The sequence below is a fragment of the Rhea americana genome, unplaced genomic scaffold (assembly GCF_003343005.1).
Source record: "Rhea americana isolate MKP2758 unplaced genomic scaffold, rheAme1 scaffold_197, whole genome shotgun sequence".
NCBI classification, from domain to species: Eukaryota; Metazoa; Chordata; class Aves; order Rheiformes; family Rheidae; genus Rhea; species Rhea americana.
Genome location: NW_028186116.1, coordinates 893,756 through 916,816, shown reverse-complemented (window position 1 = coordinate 916,816; position 23,061 = coordinate 893,756). Strand labels below are relative to the sequence as shown.

The following is a 23,061-nucleotide window of genomic DNA, read 5'->3' as shown; positions in this document are numbered from 1 at the left end:
CATGGTAAGCCCACAATGACAGGTGCGAGAAAGGAACTCACTGGACACTAAGATAGGTTCTGCACCTGATGCAAGACACCAAGAGTTACAGAAGCAAAGGAAATGATTTTCCAGCCCCTACCCCCTCCCAGTATAATGTGGATGTGTTGGGTGCTGTCTGAAATTCTTGCATTAAGCAAAATGGTAACTTCTTTAAAAGCTTTTAGAGAGCAGTATGCAGCAATTATGTGTAAATGAGTCTAGAAGAACGGTGGTTTTTTCTCACGTACCGTATACAAACAGCATGTAATCCGCATGTGATTTCCCCACCGCGTTTGAAGCCTCACAGCGGTATGTACCATTATCTGTTTTGTTTAGGTTACTAATGAGAAGGTTTGAACCAGACACTACAACGTGTTGAGGCATCTCATCATCTACTCTTAACCACCTCATGTCCGTAGGCCTACAGAGGAGGGAGAAAAAGAAACAGTCACATTACTATTTTCCTATGGTAAAGATGGCATCTTCAATAGTTCATCCACAGACAGAAAGCCCAAACCAAGAAAAACTGTAAAGAAATAACACATGCTTTTGTACTACTCAAGCCCARATGCTGTTGGGCTTCCTGAATTTAAACACATTTTAACCCAACTGGAAACTGTATCCAGACCTTAAGCTTTCTGAAAACACTAATGCAAGCAGGAAGAAAGTTCATTAGTGGTTAATCATTTACTTAATCAGTAAACCTGGAATCTTTAAGATCTATGGGCTAAACGTGCATCCACCCGGTGCTCTGAGTGCAGATCTGGACAACATGTAACAGAACAAGTACATTTTTATCAAGTTTGAACCATTTCACAAAGAGACACAATGGACCTATTTACCTCAATTTTGACTGTGTTGCTTATTAATAACATCTGAGCTGCCAGAGAAGAGGAATACCTTTCTTCTCTCCACATTATGTTTTTCCAATTGGCAGCCTGTTTCCTGCATCCTTTTGCTAATGGAACCAAAATAAGCGTAGCATTTACATGATTTAGGAAATGAAATTAGCACATTTTGTTAGAGCTGGTAAAGAAAACAACCACTGTGGCAGTTGTTCGGTTTTGTTTTTAAGTCTCTGAACAGCAGTGAGGACAAATCAGCTACTCCTGAGACTGGCCTTCACCAGTAAGAGAGATACCACTCCTTTTAGAATGCCTCAACACCGAGCTCTTAAAAGGGTGGAGCAAGGAGGTGTTTATGCAGTAACACATTCTTCAAACTGCCATCAAAGGATGGAGCTTGCAAGCCGTTTTTTGCTGGGAGCTAATGTGGCTGAAGGTATCAAAATAGTTTAGGTTTCTCCGAGTGTCCAAACAGAACGCTGTTATGAAATAAAAGTACCTGCAAGTTTTGCTATCCCAGCCTAGCAACTGGAACAGCTACAACACCAAACAAAAGCAGCTGCTACCAGCTGCTTGCCACAAAGCTGAATCTGGTTTCGGGCAACGGCTTGGTGCATTATTCCTCGCTCTTCTCCTCTGCAAGAGGATTGCTTGCTTACTTCGTGCATGGCCACACAACCTGCTGTTAACACACGGGCTGCTGTCATGTGACAAAAACTAGACGAGAACTGGCATTTCATTGTAACCTTGATACTGGTAGAAAGCTTTTTGATGCTCCTGGCAAAGGTTCTCAAAAAACTATTACTGATTTCAGAGTCCCAAGCTTTCAGATGCTGTTTGCTGTGGAGCAGCCATTTTTTTCAAAGATGGGTCTCACACTGGATGTTCTAAAAGTGACAATTCCAGTATCTTCCTGCTTTTGTCATAGTTTTGATTTTTTGTGTGATCTTAGACAATGAAGATATCTGTATTATTACCAAAATAGAAATTTCTAATTTCTGATCTTTCGTTTTTTTTTCTGAGCTTTTTGTCACAATGTTTGTGTTGCAAAAAATTTGCAGAGAAACGTTTTTCACTCAAGAATCATCCCTGTGAATCTTAAACCTCTGTGAAGGATTTTATGAAATCTGTTTGTCATAAAGCTAACTATAGTCCATTATTTTAGTGTGCATTTGCTTAGGTTTTGAGAGGGACAGGTGAAGTGAACTACATAAGCATATTCCTTGCACATCATCATCATCATAACATTAAGTGGCATATTGCCTAGGAGACACGCCTGTCTCTCTTAATATGTATATGTCTTATTCATTGCCCAGGGAGGAGGGGGAGTGAAGAAGCCTATTCATTAAATTCCCACATGATACAAATGGAAGGAACTGCAACTACCTGTGAGAGGAGAGAAATGCAAAGAGGCTTTGACAGATTCTGAACAGGGAATAGGTATTAAACTGGAATTCATCAGGGCATGTACAAGTCTGTAACGTATGGGGAAGGAGTCACCCACATGCTGAGTAGCAGGAGTTGGGAGGCAGCAATAAACAAAGTAATTCAGCTGAGGTAGAACACTACAGTGGCAGATAACACTATCACAAGCCTTCTCACTTTTGAGCTACATCTACCTTTCCTGTCATTGCCCCCTGAAGTAGAACCGTCAAACTCAACGACTTCAAGTGCAGGTTACACTTGCAGTAACTCTTCAGTTCCGGGCACACTACCAAGGAGAACTGACAGTTTTCAGGGATGTTTGTAGAAATCTCATGAACATGATGAAAATAAAAAAAGGATAGGAGATAAATACTTGACAGCTATAAATCCAAATGGAAAAGGAAATATTTAAGAAAGTCAACAAAGAAAAGACAGACAAGAAAAACAATGAAAATGCAGAGGAAAATCTAACCTCCCTTGTCAGGATTTTTCCTGATGCATCAATTTATTAAACCATTTAAGAAAGCCTCAAGGGCAGGGCAAGAAGAGGAGAAAGAACAAAACTTGCATTTCAATAAGAAACGTGGGTGGAAAAAAAAAGAAGAATCATACAGTCAATACAAGCTGAAAGACAGACTGCCTTACCTTACAGATCCAATCACCTTTTACATGAGTTCAATTCTTTGGTGCCATTCTTATGTCTGCACACTCGTTCATTATTGGGACTGAACATGCAGGCCACTGACCTTGCTTTTGCAGATTAATTGCAACCAATTGCCATCTAAGCCATTCCCTGGGAGAAGAGATGTACAGTTGTGTGGTACCCATACTATAGTCTTTCCCTTCTGCACTGGCAGGCTTGCTGACAGCAATGCTGCGTGGTGACCATGAAAAGCTCTCCTCAGAGCTTTAAAAGYAGCAATTCCTCAGCCATTATTTACACCATGACAAATATGATTCAAAACAGAGGTCTTAATACTGTAGCTTAAGGTTGAGTGCAGGAAGTATCTCTTCATATTCTTTTCACATTCTTACATTGTCTTCTCAGCAGAGAATGGCATATAAAATCCTGCAATAGCAAAGAGGCCAAGCGTCTGCACGCTTCTGTAGCAGGACCCAGTTGCTGCTGGACCACCTGTACCATCCTTCGGAAGTTTCAGACTTACTGTGGTTTTCCAAAAGCTGCACACGTCAGTTCAAGCGGCTCCCCTTCTCTCGTTAGACCTTGCACTGGGTAATTCTGAGAAACTCGCACTTGAGGCTTATCTGCATGACAAAAACAGTATTTCATAAATTATCTTGTCAAACAGAATCACATTTGTATGCACCCAGAACCAGAAGTCAGTCACCAGCATTGCTTTCCTCTCTGCCCCTTCTAAGCTATTCATCAGATCAGTAAGCGAACTTGGTATTTTCTTCAAACTAAATGATTAGTAAGAGCAAAATGTGAAACCGAGATAGGCGATTCATACTCCGACTGAAGCACCACCGTTCCCTGGGAAATGTATTTTGCTACGCTAGAGTTTATCTCTAAACTCACTCAAGCTAAAAGGAACTCATTTGCCTTCATGCTGAGGTGAAACCAGAGATATTTGTGACACTCAGAATAGATATGCTTTATCATGTATCATATATTACTGTATGACAATACTTCATGCCCAAGCACATTAGTATATGTTGGGCTTTATGAGAACCACTTTTTAGAAACACAAAAAGAAATCCCAGACACTGCTACTGTTCTTTAAACAGCAGAAGATTTTTAGTTAACCCAAATCAATCTCCTCTAAATTCTAAAATAAATACAGAATTAAAGGATTTATAGTTGGGGAGCCAGCCCCTGCAGGGAAGAAGGGGAGGTTCAAACTAAAAATAACAATATCCACCCCCCAAAAAACCAGAGTCCCCAATTAAAGAATTTATTACCTCCTACAACTGAAACCCAGATTTAAAATGCAATCTAAGTTGTAGCTAAAGTGTCATCAACACACACACACAAAAATCAATTCAATGCTACAAATGCTATTAAGTCATACACATTTTTCAGGAACTTACTCAACTGTAAGGAATAAAGGCAGGCAAAAAAGAAAAAAAACAACAGTATGCACAAAGGTTGAGACAATTTAAATGTTTCTATTTCCTTTGAGAGCAACTGCTAGCAAAACTATTGGCTTGTTGCATTTTATTAACTTTGTTTAACTCATTAACATGCTTCCTATGGAATAATAGAGATTAGAAAAAAAATCCATGTTAGGCTTTAACCAATTTAAACTCTCGTAATTTTCAGTAATGGAATAAGCTACACTAGTAAATCCTCTCCTGAGATGCCTATACCACAAACACATTTTACAAACTAATCCCCGTTACAGATGCTCCTTGCAGCTTCATGTCTTCAGGCTTAAAAAAAAAAAAAAAAGGCAGCCATATACAAATTACCAGGTTATAAGTGTGTGTTGTATTTCTGAGTCATTTTCTACTAGAAAAATACGAGACTTTCACRTACTTGAAAATACAAGCTGACCTCCCCTCCGAACAACGCTGCTTAATGCTTCAAATAGGCTAAAGAAGTGTGCGGAAGTAACTGGTACATTCCCGACGTGCGTTGAGAAATAACAGTCGTTCTCAGGAGGGCTGAAATACCCAAAGGTGCCCTTGAACCAAGTTACAAAACACAGGCCTGCACCTTGTTAAACCCAGATTCTCCCCCCTGCAGCACAGTACAGATGCGCTCCACACTCCACCCGGGAAGGCCAGAGGGGCCCGCATCTCGGACCTACAACCCCGCACCGAGAGGGCTGCAGCACAAACGCACACAAGAGAGCGCGGGAAGGCATAAGTCGTGTCAAAGCACCGTCCTGAGCCTGGACCGTAGTGCTGGGGCCTGCAGCACAAGCGCTTCGCGGTGGACAGGATGCACCGGAAGACAAGTTAAACCAAATATTATGCAGCAAKTAAATCACAACCAAGATTTTGCATGCTGTGCTCATGCTTGCCATTCTAGCTCACAATATTTTTCCCTCTCGGCCATCTGCTCACTATTTATTATTTGCTTTCCAACAGTAACTAAGAGTCCATGCCAGAAACATGGATGCTATTATACTGTGCATTGTAGAAGWAGTAGAAGCCTTTTCAGTCCAATTTATATGGGAATGCAAAGGCTATCTTGTTAGTGTACCATGCTGAGAAACTTAGCTATGTTCAAGATCTTCTGCAGCTTGCTGCTTCTGCTGCTCCAATCCAGTTTTCATTGGAAAAATTTTAGTATTTCTAATGACTTGTTTACTAGCTATCAATTACTTATGCAAATCAATAGGGATACACTGAAGGCTTGTACTGCGCATGAACGGCAAACTAAGCTTCCTCAAAACAACACGAGAGGAGCCTTTCCATCTCAGCTTTGTCTCCACAGTCTTCGTTAAACAAACGAAGGAAGCAAACTGAATCTTGTATTGTTTCAATGGGGGGGGGGGAACTGAATAATGTCACATATGATATAAATCCAGATTTTACTAGTACAACATACATGCATTTGTGAAGGCAAGAACATTCTTGGAGTCATCACAGCAAATGTCTCCTCTGGTAATTACTCACATAATTACGTACAGGCATTTAGGAAAATAGGAGGTGCTTCACAACTCTGAAGGATTCAGAACAATGGTTGGGCAATCAGGAGAAGTGATATTTTAATTAGACTTGTAGTACACAATAACTCATCCTTAAAACCATCACCACCACTTGCTTTGGCCAGTAACATTTTGTTTATTTGGGCTTGGGGAATTTTTTTTGTTGTTGTTGTCTTTAAAAGGATGTGCAYTTAAGTAATCTTTAGCTCTACTTCCACCAGCAAGCATCCTGCCTCARAGTTCGTCTATATTCTTGAGATTAGATTCTTAGTAAATGTTTGCACAACACTAAGCATCATGGGATGCTGGGCTCAGTTTCTACACGCRATCCTGACACTTGGCAAACCTACAGCGGTGAACCATTAAGAGTGCTTTTCAAGGTCTGCAGTAATAGTTTGCCATGTTTCAGTAATGCCTATGTTAGCATATTCTGGGGCAATTTCCATCTCAGATGGCATTCAAGGGCCCAAGGCAAGCAGCAGAAGAGTTTTTACTACCATGTGCCTTCCAACAGCCTGAACCACTCAACATGGAACTTCTTAATAGCATACTGCTGGACCGCTACACAAAAATAAACACTTGGACCTAGGCATCTAGGACACAATAAACTCCACTGGCAGCCAATTAGATCTAACAACCTAAAGCTATTTCCTAGTATGCCTATTTCTAGTGGCTTAAAAAAAAAACACCTAGTAATTTAATAAGGCACCTTCATTAAGCTAAATTCATTCAAAAGCTATGAGTGATATACAAGGTTAAATATCAGTAGTCTAAAGGTTACTCTGTAGCAGCAACCAATTTGAAAAACTTATTACAAAATCATTCTGCATTTGATGAGATTTCTTCTAGAACACACATATCGCGTGCCCATAAAAGACATGAAAAGCAGCCTTTAAAGAGGTGATGGCTGTGGCTGCTCTTTGCCCTGTTGGCCAATTACAGCCTACGCGAGCCGACCTCTCGCAGTCTTCCAGTGGCTCCAAGTCAGTTGGAAAATGAAAAACACTCCTCCYCCCCCTCTCAGCCTCACAACCTACACTTTAAATTCCCAAGCAAGTGAAGCACCAAAGAGACTGCTGGCTGATGCACTGCACTGAAATGTTAGGCCTGTCTCYCCGCTGGCCAATGCATCTCATCTCTTGATTTTGGCACCATGCCTGGGGCTATGCACTCCACCAGGACAGTCTTCCTCTCCTGGTCAGACCTGTAGCTTCAGGTCTACCTCAAGAACAGTGTCAGTAGCATCATTTTGGCAGACAGCTACAGCAGGACCTTTTCTTCAGACAGTCCCTGTTCCAAGCAGCAAGCACTGAAAAACAGATTCTGTGTCCCTTACCATCAGAATGCAGATCAGAAAACATACATACCTTTTAACAGTTTAAGGGGGAGAAGCTAAAGCCCACTAGATCACTATTCTTCTCTTATATTGCCTAGTAATAAATATACAATGTCCTTATATCACGATGCATTATTCCATCAGGCTGACAACAGCAAAGGCCCTGTATTTCAGCCAGGCTCTACATTAGGCCTAAATGCACAAATAGGACACCCTATCTCAACGGGATGCTGGGAGAGAGAGAACTTGCTGCCTCCTTTAGTTTTGTTGCCATTAAACATTTAAGATACAGTATCTTTTCCCTTTAATCTCATACAATTTTAACTTTTGGCCATAGATTTCTATTATGCCTTACACTGCTGATTACAGATCCMTTTTGTACTCCCCATGGCTGTCCTGTTATCCCATGAACAAATCACTTGTCAATCTTTTTTTGGTAGGACAGATTTGGACTAGGTTTGCAAATCTCTTCCTGTACGGTCTTCCATAGCCATCAAGTCTTTGATTATTAAAAAAAAATAAATAAATAAATAATAAAAAAATCATTCTTTACCACTTTGCCAGCATCCTTTAAAGTCTACCTTCCAGGATACTGTGAATGACTGCAAAGAATAGTGTCAACAACAGCACAGAGAAAACATACAAGTGAACAACAACAAAAAAAAAAAAAAAAAAAAAAAAAAAAAAAAACTTACTTTAGCTACTCGTATCCAATGTGCAGGAAGGCACTGGCTTTTATGCAGATTTCTCAGTGAAAACTTACAGTGGGCTTTCTGCCCCCACAGCATTTTAAATACTGTTTTCCAGGATGCAGTCCCACTTCTGTAAGGGACATAGAGCACACTTAAACACTTTTAATAGTTTTAAAATGCTGTGGATTAGAAGCACCCAGGCCAGTACACTCACTCTCGAAATACCATGAATTGCCAATTAGTTCCTAATGATGACTCTCAGATCTGCCAGTTCGTGATTTCTTAGTTCATTTAAACACATACTCTATTGATAAAGTTTATCTTATTAATCAAGACATCACATTATACCAAGCTGTGTCTTACAGAAGCCTGAGTATTATTTCTGCCCATTTACTTTCATCAGACAAACCTATGATTTCCAAGACAGGCAAGCTCTTCATCTCAAAGAACATCACTGGGTCGGTTTCATAAGCCTTATTTCCTGACGAGTCCCAGCATGAGRTCTGACTACATATATACTCTGGACACCACGCCGTTCGTGGTGAGTCAGAATATGGCCTCAGGACCTCAGCAATACACCCCCTTMCTGTCCACTGGCTTAATAGACTCCAGCTTGTTGTCAGCTGGGCTGCACGAAAAACAAATTAAGTCAAAGAAACCGGTCCATCCTCTTTCTAGGCAACATATCTTCAAATGGCTGTCCTTAACCCCTGGAACATCTCTCACCTCAACTTTTTCCTCAGTGATTTTCAAGCTCTAGGCCTACCTTTGGTCAGTCAAGGACCCCTAATTATTAACTTCACTTTAAACGCACAAAGCAGGAGAATGCAGCAGAACTCAAAGTTCCACTGAAGAAAATCCACCATTTTTGTGAACAGACTAAAACCAGCTGCAATACTACTGAATACAGAACCCCTCTCTGCATGGAGTAAGCACGATGGGCACGTTCCTTTTCCCCCAGCACAGATACCTTGTCAGATGGGATGACTCCATGGCTGAATTCTCGGATAATGCAGCCAATAAGGATGTTAACACACACACTAAACGTGACTAACATTCAGAAATACGCCTGTATATTTTAAGTTTTTAAATGCATTTTTTTTGGTAAATGCAAAAGGGCAGGTGAAAGTGTGGTCATGTTCTTGCCCTCATATCCTTCCTCTAAAATAATATCAGTGTATGCATAATGAGGAAAATGTGGATAATAAGTTTAAATCTGTGGCTGTATGGCTGTATTCAGTAATTTCACTGTCCATGTGAACTACTACTAACTGCAGCAAGACCACCCCTGCATTACACTCAAGGTACAGTACCTGCTTGTTGGGGCCATGCTAATCATGTCACCATTGAATCATCGCACTCCAACAATCCCAGCGTAAATGATAGGTTTATACAATGGATGCCATGGCAGCAATCTGTCCACTTTGAACACAAAAATCGCACTGGAAAAGTCACAGTAAATACATTATATGAAGCTGCTCTTCAGCTGGCAAGAGGCTTTTCTGCAACTTGGCTGACTCCTAACCTTTGCCAGCCACCTACAGTAACGAACCAGTGGGCCCTTCCTGGTTGACGTGGTTGCCCCTCCGAGGTTGGTGCGCAGCATAGCTAGCCTTGTTCGCATGGCCAGACTGGTCGCCAACTGAGAACATTACAAAATGGATTCAACTAACTACTTACTAGAAAACTCCTGTTTTGCAAAATTAATTACTGAACCCAAGTTTTAAAATCCATTTTATAATTACTGTATTAATTTCTAGCATGTACCTTTGCAAAAATTCCAACAGATGGAGAAGGTATCTCCAGGTCAACAAGAGTTTTGCGCACATTAATTTTAGCTTCAGTATCAACCAGGATGCACTTTACACATCCTTTTTCAGAGAGGCACAAACTTTTATACAGGTCCTTGTCCCTGTTTTGTTCTACGGTCCAAACTAGCACGCTTTTTGCTTCAATAGATAACAATGATAAAACTTTTCAAAAAATTTGGTCTTCTAGCAGTTTCTGTACCTTATCTCACTTACATGCTACAGAAAGTTTCAAAGTGATATATTTTTGACTATTAAAAAAAAGTCAGAGAAGTTAACGTTTATACACAGGTTATTATATAACTGTCACCTTTATCCTAAAATCAAGCAGGCTTGCTTATCAGGAAATGAAGTCTGCATCAGAGACAGCAGAGATCTGACAATCTAGTATTTTCTCCTCAGTTTTTACAAGGACAGCATTACTGATTTTCAGCCAACAAAAACCTATTAAATAAACAGATCTCATGTTTAAATTAACAATCAAGGACCTGAYTGGCAGTTCACAATTTGTCTGGAAGAGCCTCACAGACCTCAAATATGACTCTGCAAAAATCACCCTCAAATCACAGAATTTAAACATTCACACTGTAACAGCAATGCAATGGAAAGAAAAGTCAAGATACTCTCCTTTCACTTTCTGTATTCTTTTTTGCACAATGATGCCTATTCAGAAATGAATGCAATGTTCTGTCAGCCTTGTATTTCCACTGCAATCTTACATGGGAAGTTACCTTTCATTTAAGAAGCACTTCCTCAGATGGGAAGCTCCACACCTTTGGACATTCAGTTGCCGCCATCCAGAACCTAAGAAGAATAAACTACAAAAACTGTAGGCAGGTACAAAACAAATGGCTCGTTACCTGGCTTCTGGGGTTAACATATGCTAAAGCAACACGCTCAGTCACACCAAGGAGAACAGATAGGTATCATTTCGAATATCTGACAGCATTCTACAGCTATGATGTGCGCTCAATGTATAGGCCAGTCCTTACTGTATGTTATTCCTTCCCAACAACATTCCTCTGAGAAAACTTTATTAACAAGCTTGCAAACGAGCACCCAACTGGGAAATGTCACAAACAAGAGTGGCTAATGCCCCAGAAAATCAAATAAGTGAACACTTGGCTGATTGTGGTGCTTTTCATATTTACCAAAAGAAAAAAAGCTTTAAATGAAAGTTTCTGAAAGGGTCAACACCTCACTGAACAAAACAATTCATTTATTCATTTTYAGAAATCTCTAGATGATAAAGTTCATTGATGTTAATCACTTCACTGCATACTATGCGATTAGTATTTGTGCTCAACAGAAATATAAAGACTACAGGAGATATGACAGCATACGTATACAGACACTTTTTTACATAATTGGGTGYAAGGAATTCTCCTGTCATAAGAACAGGCCTTAACAGATTCTATGGGTGGATATTTTAGAAGTATACACATAGACAAAAAAACAAAATGCACGGTTAATTAGAACCTGAATACCCCCAAGGCAAAGAACAAAACCAAAAAAAGACAAAATACCAAATCAAGACTTTCACACTTTCATTTCCAGTATCAAATATTAAGATAAGGAAAAGTACCAAAAGACTGAACATAAATGTCTCCAAGAATATCTGCTTCCATTCAATTCCTTAACGATATTTTAATGCATTTTGTTGCTTCATTTCCTTTCTAAAATTACACTCAACATACTGCCCTTCCGTCCCTCTTGAATCATCTGAATCAAAGAGAAAGCAACTCTAGCCAGAATGAACAGATATTTTCACACCAATACCATGCAACATATTGTGTCCATCCATTGCGCAGGGTTATATATTCACTGGGGTGGCTATTAATCAAGCATGAAAGTGTTATTGTTACTGTGAGTACACGGCACCATTTGTCAAACTCTGTTTGCTCAAAAAGCATTACCAGGAGATTTTAATTCATATTACAGGATTCTTCTTTGCAGAGATTTCTTTTTAATAACGTAYTCATATGGAAGCATTTATCTCAAAACTTCACAAAGGGCCAGATTGTGCCACACTTTACATGCAGTAAGTAGCTTACTCTGAGTACGCTAAGTAAATACTTAGCATGAACAAGTCTTACTCGTAGTTTTGCTGACTATGGCAAAACATCTTCCCCAAATTCCAAAGTGTAGAACTCTAAGTTAGTGCTCATAATTTGACAAAAAATCATGTATCAGTATATGCATTGTTCAGATCCATGTCAACTCCCCACTTATTTTCGGAGTTCAGTCTATGACATAGTAATGAGTTAACATTTTTTTTTTTTTTAATGGAAGCAACAGCTCTATTATTTTGCCCTTTATAGACTCCCTGCATGCATACAAGGAGGAGCAGGAGTCCATTCTTAACTCACTTCACAGCAAAAGGTTGTGCTTGTGCTTAAAGTTTTTACTGTCCCAGCAATCAAGGAGAAGTCTGGAATTAGTCAGGGAGAGAACAGGGAAACAATAAAACAAATATGACTTAGCACAAYGAGCAACTACCTTATTCAGTCTTGAATAACTACCTTATTCTTGGCCAAGGTGATACAGGGTTCAGTGCTGTATTTGCCTGGGATGCTAAAAGATTAAATGTTATAACAAACCCCATACTTTTTGTCTGCCTGAAGTTATTCCACCTGTCCCTTTCAAGACCATTATCTGCTTCCCTCTTGCTGATTTCGGAAATCTGGAACAACCACAGCCCAAGGTGGTAAGGCCAGCCACCATTTAGAAGTATGTTAAGTATGTTCTTGAGGTTATTGAGAAAATAAAAAAACCCACCCACTCTGAAGTCTGCATTTTCTTTTAGCTTTAGCACACACAAGAAAATGTTCAAATGAACCGTTTTTAAAATGGAGTGAAGTAGGTCCCTTTGTAGACTTCAACTTCTTTATTTTTTTAAGCAGATGAGAACTTTTCAGTAAAATGTCTATTCTATTCGATTTTCTACCCTTCCCCAATGCATTTCATGCTTGCGTTGAATAAGTCACGTGCAGAGAAATACMACATAAGCTGAAAAAATATTCTACTGTGCCCTGCTGATGCTCCAAAGAGGTGAATCTGCTGTGCCCTTGGTGCAAATGGGGAAAACTTAAGAGGAGAGAAGGCAACAGCAGCCACTTAAAACCACACAGCTAACTGCTYGAGTTATGCCTCTCTGCAGTTGCAGCAAGAGTCACTGAACCCACATGCACTAACATGGCACGATCACTGAAGGCTGATCACCCTTTCTTTGGGCATTCAGCATTTTAAGCACCAAGAGGGTAACAAAAGATTTGGAGTAAGTGCATAAACAGCCATTTGAAGGACATTTGGCTCTAATTGCAAATCCTTTATCTAAAAAAGTAATTGCAGAAATATCAATTAGTCCAGATTTTCAGAGTGTAAGTTCCCCAAGAGGCTAGATCTCTATCAGCAGAAGTTCTGATCTAGATGTCCATCAGTGAAGACAAGCAGATTTTCCAAATGCTCATTATCTCCCTATTTGTAGCCCCAGTCAAAAATCAGGCAAAGAACTGAGCTGCAGTCATCAGCTTGAAGCAGGAGAACCTCCTAGGGTAACAGCTGGCTTCTTAACTGCCTTGAGGTCAGGTCCAACAGCAGGTATTAAATGCACGTGTCTCAACACACTCTCCAGTGTTTGAAGTCCTGGAGCCACTAATTGCTGGGAGCTGCAAGGTTATCAGTTGCTACACGTTCTTCTTGCACCATGCTGCTGCCCACCAAAACAACCAACTGGACTAACATAGGTCAAGTTCCTACATTCTGAAGTCTCAGAGGGATTTACCATTAGCCTCATTCTAGGAATTGGAAAACTGATGCCTGAAAGAGAATGTATGTGATCACTGCATCTCTAGACTCATCGCCGTAAGGAAATACTGCGAGTCAGATCTACCTCAGTACAGAATGGAGCTCATTTCCAAGTGAACAAGTTTCAAGATTTAGGTCAGGAAAGCTCCCCATAGCTCAGAGAAAAAAGCATCTTATAGGATGTGGAAAGGCAACACAGCACACCTTCATCCTTCCTTGCTACACCATCAGCAATGCTCCCAGTATTCCCAGCTACAGCTCTGAAGACCAGTACTCCATGTTTTGCTCCAGCCATCAAAACACAGTGGTTTCTTTCCTGTATATTCTTTTACAGACAAAATTCTAGTTCTGGATACTGCATTTGGGGAAGCCCCTTAGAAGGATTCTGCTGGATAGTCTGGATCCTCTTTGTTCTTTCTAGGCATGTACACACCTGTCTATTGATACTGTTTCCAAAAGCTAATTAAAAATAGAAATGAAACTAGATTCAGGATTTGGGAACAGCTAGAGATCCTGTGCCTCTACACCACCCATTCCAACAAGACTGCAGGTTGTTATTGACTAGAATATGCATCCATGTGATGATTCCCTTTGGCTATTGACATGCAAATGAAAATAAAACCTATTCTGAGGTATAAGCTTCTCCTCGTTGCTAATGAAACCAAGACAGACCTCTGCTGCTAGTGTCAAAAGTCGAGCAAGGCACTGAGGCATGACAGATTCAGCATGAGCTGCGAACAGCAATAACAGAGAAAAAAAGACAAAGCGATAATTCATTTTTAAACTACCTGGACTAAAACTATCCTGTTAGAATATGAGCGTTGGAGGCTGTTACCTGATACAGATATAAGAGTGAGTAAGGGTGTGTGCATCTATTAAAAAATTATCTTTTCAGAAGCTCAGAGTTCAATTCAGATCAGAGCATAAAAAACAAACAAATCAGAAAGACCATTTCATATTTATTCCCCTTCCTTTCCAAGGAGTTTCTGCATTAACTGCATTCCAACAACCAGATGCACTGAGCTCCACAGAACCACCAAAGGGAACACTAAAATTAGTGGTAAGTATAAACAATTTGCATCAGATAAAGCCTACAATGCATTAACTGAAGGTCATGCATGTCCCACAGAACATCCAGATAACTGTAGTTAATATGTACTCTGCCTTCATTATGTGTAGAACACTATGTGTAAAGGCCAGAAATGAAAGCAGTCAAGAAGGGATTTCTTTTCTATTCCGTAAGAAAATACAGAAAATTCCTGAATGCGTGATAAATTTTTCCTAAAACTTTGACCTTACCCCATCATATCATCCCACCCAAAAGAAAAAAATCACCACCCCAGGATTTCGATGGGATTTCTAAAAGGAATCCTTAAGACAATCTGACCCCCTTACAAACAAGTGTAAAAAAGCCTGCAAGATTTCAATTTCTCCTCCTAATCAGAGATGGGATTTTTTTCCCCCGTGAAGTATTTGATCAAGCCTCACAAAGGTGCTAATGTATTATTAAAGCTAATGGAGCTCTACAAGAAATGTTAATGGACATTAAGCTTGCATAAATGAATTACACRTTAGCACAGTCACAAAAAATCTAGTATCTGCCAATTTAGGTAGTATCTGATCGTTTCTGTTTTCCTCATTAGAGGAACATTATGCTAGTTTCAGAGATATGAGAACTGTAACTAAGATGTTCATAATGAAACTACATAACAAAGATGACGACAAATTAATATAACCTCCCCTTCCCCTGAATATGTAGTCAAGGTGAGCCTGTACAAATTAGCACTCTAGCACCCCTACTTTCCTGAGGCACCAAAGCCACACTGTGACAACCACTTGATTTTGTGAGCCATTTTCTGACTGTGAGCAAGCAGGTACCACAGCTCCTTTAGCTCCATCAAGATGAAAGCCAGGCACGTCTGCATTGGAACCACAGATATTTTCAGCTACCTGTGCATGAATACTGTTAACATCCTGTACAGGARAGCAGTTTCTAAACAAAATGAGCTGCATTACCTTGTGCTAATGCTGAACAAATTAGGGTGCATTAAAGCCAAAAATGGCCATAATCCGTGGTATTACTCTGAATTCCAYATAATTCACATTGTTCTAATTTAGAAAAACAGTGCTGTATGCTCACAAAGCACAAAACAAGTGTTTCTTTCTCACAGTTGCAAGTTTTTGCCAGTAAGCTTGCAATAGTGGCCAGTTGCTTTACTCTGTTAGTACAGCTACATTGTTCAGAAAGATAAGTACATCGCTAGAAGAAAAATACTCAGAATTTAATCTGTTCTGACAACTATAAAACCCAACCAGGAACAAACTGGAGCAAATTCTATGTACAGAGAGTTATTCCTTAAGAGAACAAAAGCATGTGTTTGCTTTGTTGCAAAAGGACTGGGAAAAGGCATGGCTTAAACCATCAAATAGGACCCAGCATTTTGATTTTTTTTTTAATAGCATATAAATTCTATCTACACTGTAATAAAATCTGACCGTATAATTAATGGTTTCTGAATGCTTCTCAAGCATGTGACCTCATACACCCAAAGAATTAGAAGTTCTGCTACTTACACATGACTTCTAGGTAACGCTGTGTCTGCAAGTCTTTGACAGCAGGGTGATCCACCAAACAGATGACAGGGACCCCATCATCCTCCCGTCCCACTTTCAGCAAAAGCTGACTGGTCACTGTGTACATATCAGACCACTGCTCCACTTCAGATTTGCCTGGTACAGAGACGAGAGAAAGAAAAACAGAGTGACCACGGGAAGGTATGTCCATATCTCCCGATACTTTCACCACACAGTTTCTGTGCCCACAGAACACATCCCCCTTCAACATACAATTTCCCCTTTCTACAGCTACTAAAGGTTACAGGAGGGAAGCTCGTGTGTACGTGGTAACACACGTCTCTCCACGAAGCTCTTTCCAATTAAAATCTACAACTACACCACCACAATGATTAATAAACCCATTACACTATCCCCAAATCCCCAAACTCTTAAATCAATGGAGCTACAAATCCCCTCCCACCTTCCAATCAACAATTAGCTAGAAAAGTGATTAAACCAGTTTAACTTAATTAAAAGTATTATTGATAAGCTGAAGGGAAGCCAAAGAGCAGATCATTTGAAGATCTGCACACCATTTAGACAGCAACAGGTGCTGGAAGTCAGTGGGACAGCACTACGTTTCACATTCCACCTTTATCAGCATAATCTCAGCATGTCTCCTTGAACTAGGATGCCTACAGATGCTATATGCAAATGGAGGATTTTATTTTGCAGGGGGTTTAGATTTGAAGCAACAAGTCTGACTTGTATTAAGCGCTTTACTGTCCCAGACCAGGTAAAGCACAAAGATGTCAACCAAGCTCACATCTATGTGCAGACTTAAACTAACAGCATGCCCCATGCAACAAGTGTGACTTGTATGTATAAATACTATGAGCAACCTGACTTAAGGGAGTAGGAGATGCCCACCTTGTAGAAATATCCAGCAGAACATGTGAAAAAAAAAGTCCTATAAACAAAGTATCCAGATATAAAGGTGAATAGAAAATCTTTACAGCTCAAAAAGCGGATCTCGTCCATACTTAAAACAAGGTAGAAAGCTACATAGCCACAGAAATAAATTCTCTACACAGCTTTAGGGCTCCTCAAGGTCACCTGCAACTATATCCAGAATGCTGAACTCAAGTCTGGGAGGCAGGTAGAGGACAGAATGAAGTTTAACCCTTGTGTTGAAGAAAGTYGGCATTTACAGCTGCCCACATGCTCCTTTGTTCCTTAGCTTGGCTTTAAAGCAGCTTACTCCACTTTTTTTTTTTTTTCCTCAAGTGACAATAGAGGAGAAACATATAATATTGCATAAATCATTTCAGCTATCTGAAAAAGGACAGAGAGGATACATCTATACCAGTTAGCTCCTTGTTTCCTTTGAACCATCTGATCCTGGTGGCTGGTCTGCTGGCCATGGCAGTGCAGTTCAGCTCAATCTCTTCTCCCTCAACAGCAATTTCTTTCTGGATATCAATTACCAAATTGCGTGGTGGGACTGAAAGAAAAAAAGATGACACAACATACACTTGATGACAAAATCAGATCAGTCATTTTTTGACCAGTAACATATGACAAGACCTTCTGAAAAGTCCATAAAATACACCATAGAAAACTAGTCACCAGCATTTATTTCATCTTTCAATTGATCAAAACCTTTAATAGGTAGTTTCACAATAACCATAGGCACTCTCACTCTCCATCTAATCATAATGGTAGTTTCACAAACTACTACTCAAATTGTTAACTTTGTTTGCTCTCCTAGGTAGGCACCTTTCCAAAAGTTTTACAGTTTGATGCAATTCAGTTGCATATGTTGCTATTTAAAAATACAGTTTGACTTCATTCACATTTCTTGGCTCCTTTTGACAGGGAGAAGAGGAGCAAAAACTGACATTTCAAAGTGCATTACTTACCTGTGGTTCTACCTCTCAGAAGGCAAATTTTCTCTCATGCTGTTCAGTTTCAAGCCTCAGCATTCAGGAGTGGAAGCAGGCCAGCAAACATCAAGCTCATTTAAGACTCAAAAAACCAAAAAGCCACTGAGCACAACACCACAGTGGAATGCCATCACCTTTTAGACAACACTGCCTCTCCCATTAACGTAACCCACAGAGCAAATATGAAACCATCCCAGAGAGAATAGAGGCAACTGCACGTGCACTGACAGATACTCGCATCGCACAGCAATTACTTTGGGAGGGTAATTTGCAATTCTCCCCCCAAAATACCCTCTGTAGATGAAGATTCTTGAAAAACAAATCTACAAGACTATCATCTTCAATGAAAAATAATCCACTAATATTAACAGCTTAGAGTTTCAGGGGGATAAACACTACTGCAGCTCAACCCAAGGACATGATGAACAAGCTTAAAAAAAATATGACAAACTAAATTATTTTTTAAACATGAAAGCACTAGTAGCTGGTGAGGTAAAAAGGAGGAAAAGTGAACATCAACAGTTTATACAGCAAGGAGTTTCAGCACTTCCAGAAAAAACCTAAAATTTAAAGGAAACTTAACTTGTTTTGTTCTGATCAATATGATTAAGCAACCATGTAGTTCAAATATGACTAACCTTTTTTTTTTTAACCTAATGAAGAACAAAAGTATAAATACCATCCAGATGGTCAAATGGACTAATTACTCACTCGCGGCTTTTCTCTAAAGAGAACAGACTACATATTTAAGATGTTCACACGTCCCAGTTAAGCATGAATAAATCTACACAGTGACACTGAAGACATTAAAATACATAGGAAAAGGAGGCAGAGGAAAGAGAACACTATTATAGAAGAAAAATGCGATAGGGTTTAGCAAGCTCTTTTCTAATATTGGCTACAAAAAAAGCTGTCTCAAAACTTTGCTTGGCTCTCCTAACTGAGTATCATTAGGAGCAGGCTAGCAAATCCACTCCTTTCCATTACTCAAAACATAAAAAAGTCTGATTATTGACTAAGAGATCTTTGATGGAAAATGGATTCCTAGCCATATCAATGATATGCTGGCACTGAAAATTACTCCCTTCTCCTCTCCATTTTTTTCTTCCTAATTAAGGAGTCAATACTACGGAAGAAGAAACATGTTGCCCTTGGCTTCTCAGTACCCAGCAGCTAAGTACAAATGCCAAAGACGACACTCCCCCGCCCTACACTTCTAAAAATAGACATCTATCTTTGTTGTCTGCTCTGTAAACTAAGGTTTTGCTCAAGTATGTGATAAAGGTAAAGAGAAAACACTCACTCCTTTATTAGTGTCAGGCAGAGGCAGCCATACACTGGCCATGCTCCAAATTTTTCTAACAAGGAACTGAAGTACAAAACAAGAAAACAGATTTCTCCCTGAATTCTGAAATACTATTCATATTAAAACAAACAGAATCCCCTCCCCCCCGTAATTGCATTAGCCTCCTGCTTGGAAGACACACAGTACTTGCTTATAGGTGAATAAAATAAACACTTGCACTTTAAATATATTGGTAGTAGTGAAATTAAACACAACTAAATATTTTTGTGCATGTAGGATTATAGTAAGCTGGAAGAAAGCTTCATATTCATGTGAATCCTGGAAACTACACTAACATTTACCAACAACTTGAGAGTTTAACAGCTATACTACAGCTGATTATAAACATTATTTAGGCAGTGTATAAAAACCTAAGAAGCAAATCTCATTAAATAAAAGAAGAAAGATTTAAACTAATCAGCAAGCAAAATCTTACATTAAGTCATCCACTGTGATTCAGGTTCTCCTGTTAATACGATCTTAAAAGCCACTGCTAATCTGCAGAAATAGCTCTAATAGCATTAGCTACTATTATTGGTAACCACATCAATCTTGCAGCTGCGTATCTACCACAGTCTTGCAAAGCGCATGCAAGTGAAAGAAAGGCAAACACTCTGCAGTTCTGTTTGGCAAACATACTTCTGTATTACCTGGGGAAGGGCAGGGGGGCCTGGAAACCAACTTCAACTCTGAAAATAGGAATTCCTAAACAAACAACTAACTCTAAGATGTCAGATGAAAGACCTTAAGTTCTTTACACGTTAAAGCATCAACTTTCAGTAAAATTAATAGGAAGCTATCACTTTCCTTTAGTCAGGATTTCACTGAATATATGTCAACCAACAAACATTCAAAAACTTGTACATCTTCACAATGCCAGGAGATTCACCAGCTATGTGCGTTTGCAATATTTACTCTTAAGGAATATAGACAGACAGACAAAGGAAGATAGACAAAGATGCTGTCAAGCTCCATTATAATCTTTCAAAACTCCAAGTCTCAGAAGAAAATACTTAGTATGTGATSACAGTAGTCTGATTACTGAGAACAAAAAATTCATAAACTGAAGAGTTCTACCCTGCTACAAAATATATCAGACTTATTGAAAGAAATCTACAGCTTTTAAATTCTGGCTGCTTTCTTTCCCTTCTCTCCTCACTGAATGAGAGGCTAAAACCACTGCAACTTAACTTCCCTTGCCTATGAGAAATATACTTTCTACAGACAYGTAGAAAAAGAAGATATATGACCTAGGAAAGCTCGTCTTGCACAGTGCACACATTTCTCCAAAGCCATTGACTGGACAGATTTCCATTCCAAGATGTCAGCAGGTTCCAACTTGCCCCCAAAGCCAAATGATTCATTCATGTATTTTTACAGACAGTATGCTACAATTAATCATTGTATACTGTCTGCGGAAGACAGCTGGTATTAAAACCCACTTCAAAACAGCAGGAAAACTTGGCAGCATTTAAGTGACAATCAAGAAAGACTTAGAAGTGAAAAACACCTCACTCTTACACCTCTGCTTATTCCTTGAAATCAAAATGTCCTGGGAATAAGAGGAGCAAGTCATGTTTTATTTACAGTGTGATTGTTGGATGTTGTAAAGACAAGTTCAGGGTTTAATCAGAGAAGTGCTGCAGGACAGGCAGAACAGTTAACAGCTACGGCATTCCACTGGACAATTTGCTTGTTATTTACTGGCCGGGCTTAAAAATTTTATGCCTGCAGGCTGAAGAATACAACTCAGCTGACCTACAGAAAAGCTGGTCTTCAGTGGGAGAGCACTCAGCATTGAAATGCTTGTTTTATTCCCCCTCCTCCCCCCAGGTCACTGGTAACTTGTCTTGGGTTTTTTTTTGGCATGGTTCAAAGAGTCATAAAACAACTCTCAAAATGGAGCATACAGCCCCATTCAACTGCCTTCTCTACCCAGACCACACGTACTGAGTGATTGAAAAGTTCACAGCAAGCACCTATTCAGTTCTTACCAAGCACTGTAATAGTGGTATAAATTTCCTGGGGCGGATCAGTGTAGAGCTGGCAGAAGTATCTTCCTTCGTCGGAAATAGAGACGTTTGTCAAAGACACTCTGAGTTCACTATTGGAGAAGTTCACTAACTGAAACCTGCTGTCCTTCAGCGCTGTGGAGCAAACAGATCATTAGTGAGGGCAATGAACATGACAGATACAGCATCTCCTCTCTCGACACAACAGCAAAGTCAAAAACCTATAAAAACAGTACTAGAACCTAGACAATTATCCTATGGGTTCCTGACTGCAACTTTAATCACATTTCTCACATTTCAGTACCAAAAACCCATGTTCTCAAATCATTACAAAGAATCAACATAAGCAAATCCCTTAACACAGTACCAAACCTTTGAGTGTGGCATTTATTTTCAACAAATTTAGGGATGTTTAGGCAAACAGTTCATTGCAAAAATCTATTTCCATATGTATTCATTTCTGGCTGTTTGTAGACTATAGGTTTGACAGGTGAGCAGACATGGAGCAGCATAAAGCAGACAAGAATCAGCAAAAAGAGAATTCAAAATTTGTTTCTGGAGCAGTAATGTCTGTCCAAATTCCTTCAGGAATTCTAATAGCAAGCATTTTACATCTTCCTAGTGGAAAGCATTTCTGAAGCACCTGTCCTAGGTTTGGTTTATCTTTTCAGAAAACACCTGTGCTGAACACRGTGAGAACCCTGAATGTTAGCTCAGTGGAAATGAGTCAAAATCACCTTTGGCATTCTGCGCTTCTAGATACTTAGATCATAAAATGTCTGGGAAAAGAACATCATCTGCTATGTGTTTTCCTAACACTTACCAAGCTGATTCAGTGTGCCCAGGCCCAGTACTGACAGTAATGTAAACAATTTACAATGTTTCGTTTCAGCTACTAGGCTTCCAGGATTGGCATAAGAAGCAGCAAAGCCAGTCTTATTCACTGGACACTGCAGTGAGAGATTTTGTTTTGGTTATAAAGAGTCATAGATTGTGTCAAAAATTTCAGTCTTCAAACAAAACATATTACCTCTGAGAACATTGTACTTGCTCTACTTTGCCCTACTCAATTTGTTTGTGTCAGCTAAATATTTGGCACTCAATTGCAATTCACCCTGAATTACTACAATCAATTCCTATTGCAAAGTAAGGCAGTCTGACTTTTAAAAGGGACCATCAAGGTTTCCATTAAGGAGAAAGATTATGATTGCCTGTCTCATCTACCCTCTGAAGAATTGACTAAACTTTAAGTGTCTAACATTAAATTAAGAGAAGAGATCTTAGCAATTGCTTTACGCAGAGAGCAAGCAAGGTGGAAGAAAAGTTGCTACTAGGTAATACCAAGATGAGACTTACGCCTGAAATCTCTGAAATAAATCGTTTGTCTGTTGGGATTCAGGAGCTGAATCACTGAGTCATCACTGTTTTTCACTCGACAGCTGATGGTGGCAACATCTCCCTCCACTACTGTCACATCTTCTGTAACCAAATTCTGTCCATCACCTTAAGAAGAAAGCAAAGATAAATTATCAAAATCATAAACGACATCAACAAGTTTCATTTGGGATACACACAATGGAATACGAACAAGAACAAAAAACTTCCATATGCTCCCAAGCAAGAAACAGAGAATTGCCTCAGGTACAAA

General features: G+C 39.5%; 1 protein-coding gene across 1 annotated transcript in view; it reads right to left on the bottom strand.

Annotated features, from left to right (window-relative positions):
- Window positions 1-23,061, bottom strand: part of CADM1 (cell adhesion molecule 1) — a gene marked incomplete at its 5' end in the record, with an annotated part of 203,480 nt that overhangs the window by 38,725 nt on the left and 141,694 nt on the right. The window contains 6 exons of the mRNA XM_085303160.1: window positions 270-442; window positions 3,458-3,557; window positions 16,129-16,284; window positions 17,477-17,614; window positions 21,396-21,548; window positions 22,770-22,916. Coding sequence (XP_085159286.1) covers window positions 270-442; window positions 3,458-3,557; window positions 16,129-16,284; window positions 17,477-17,614; window positions 21,396-21,548; window positions 22,770-22,916 — 867 coding nt within the window. The remainder of the gene's footprint in view (window positions 1-269; window positions 443-3,457; window positions 3,558-16,128; window positions 16,285-17,476; window positions 17,615-21,395; window positions 21,549-22,769; window positions 22,917-23,061) is intronic.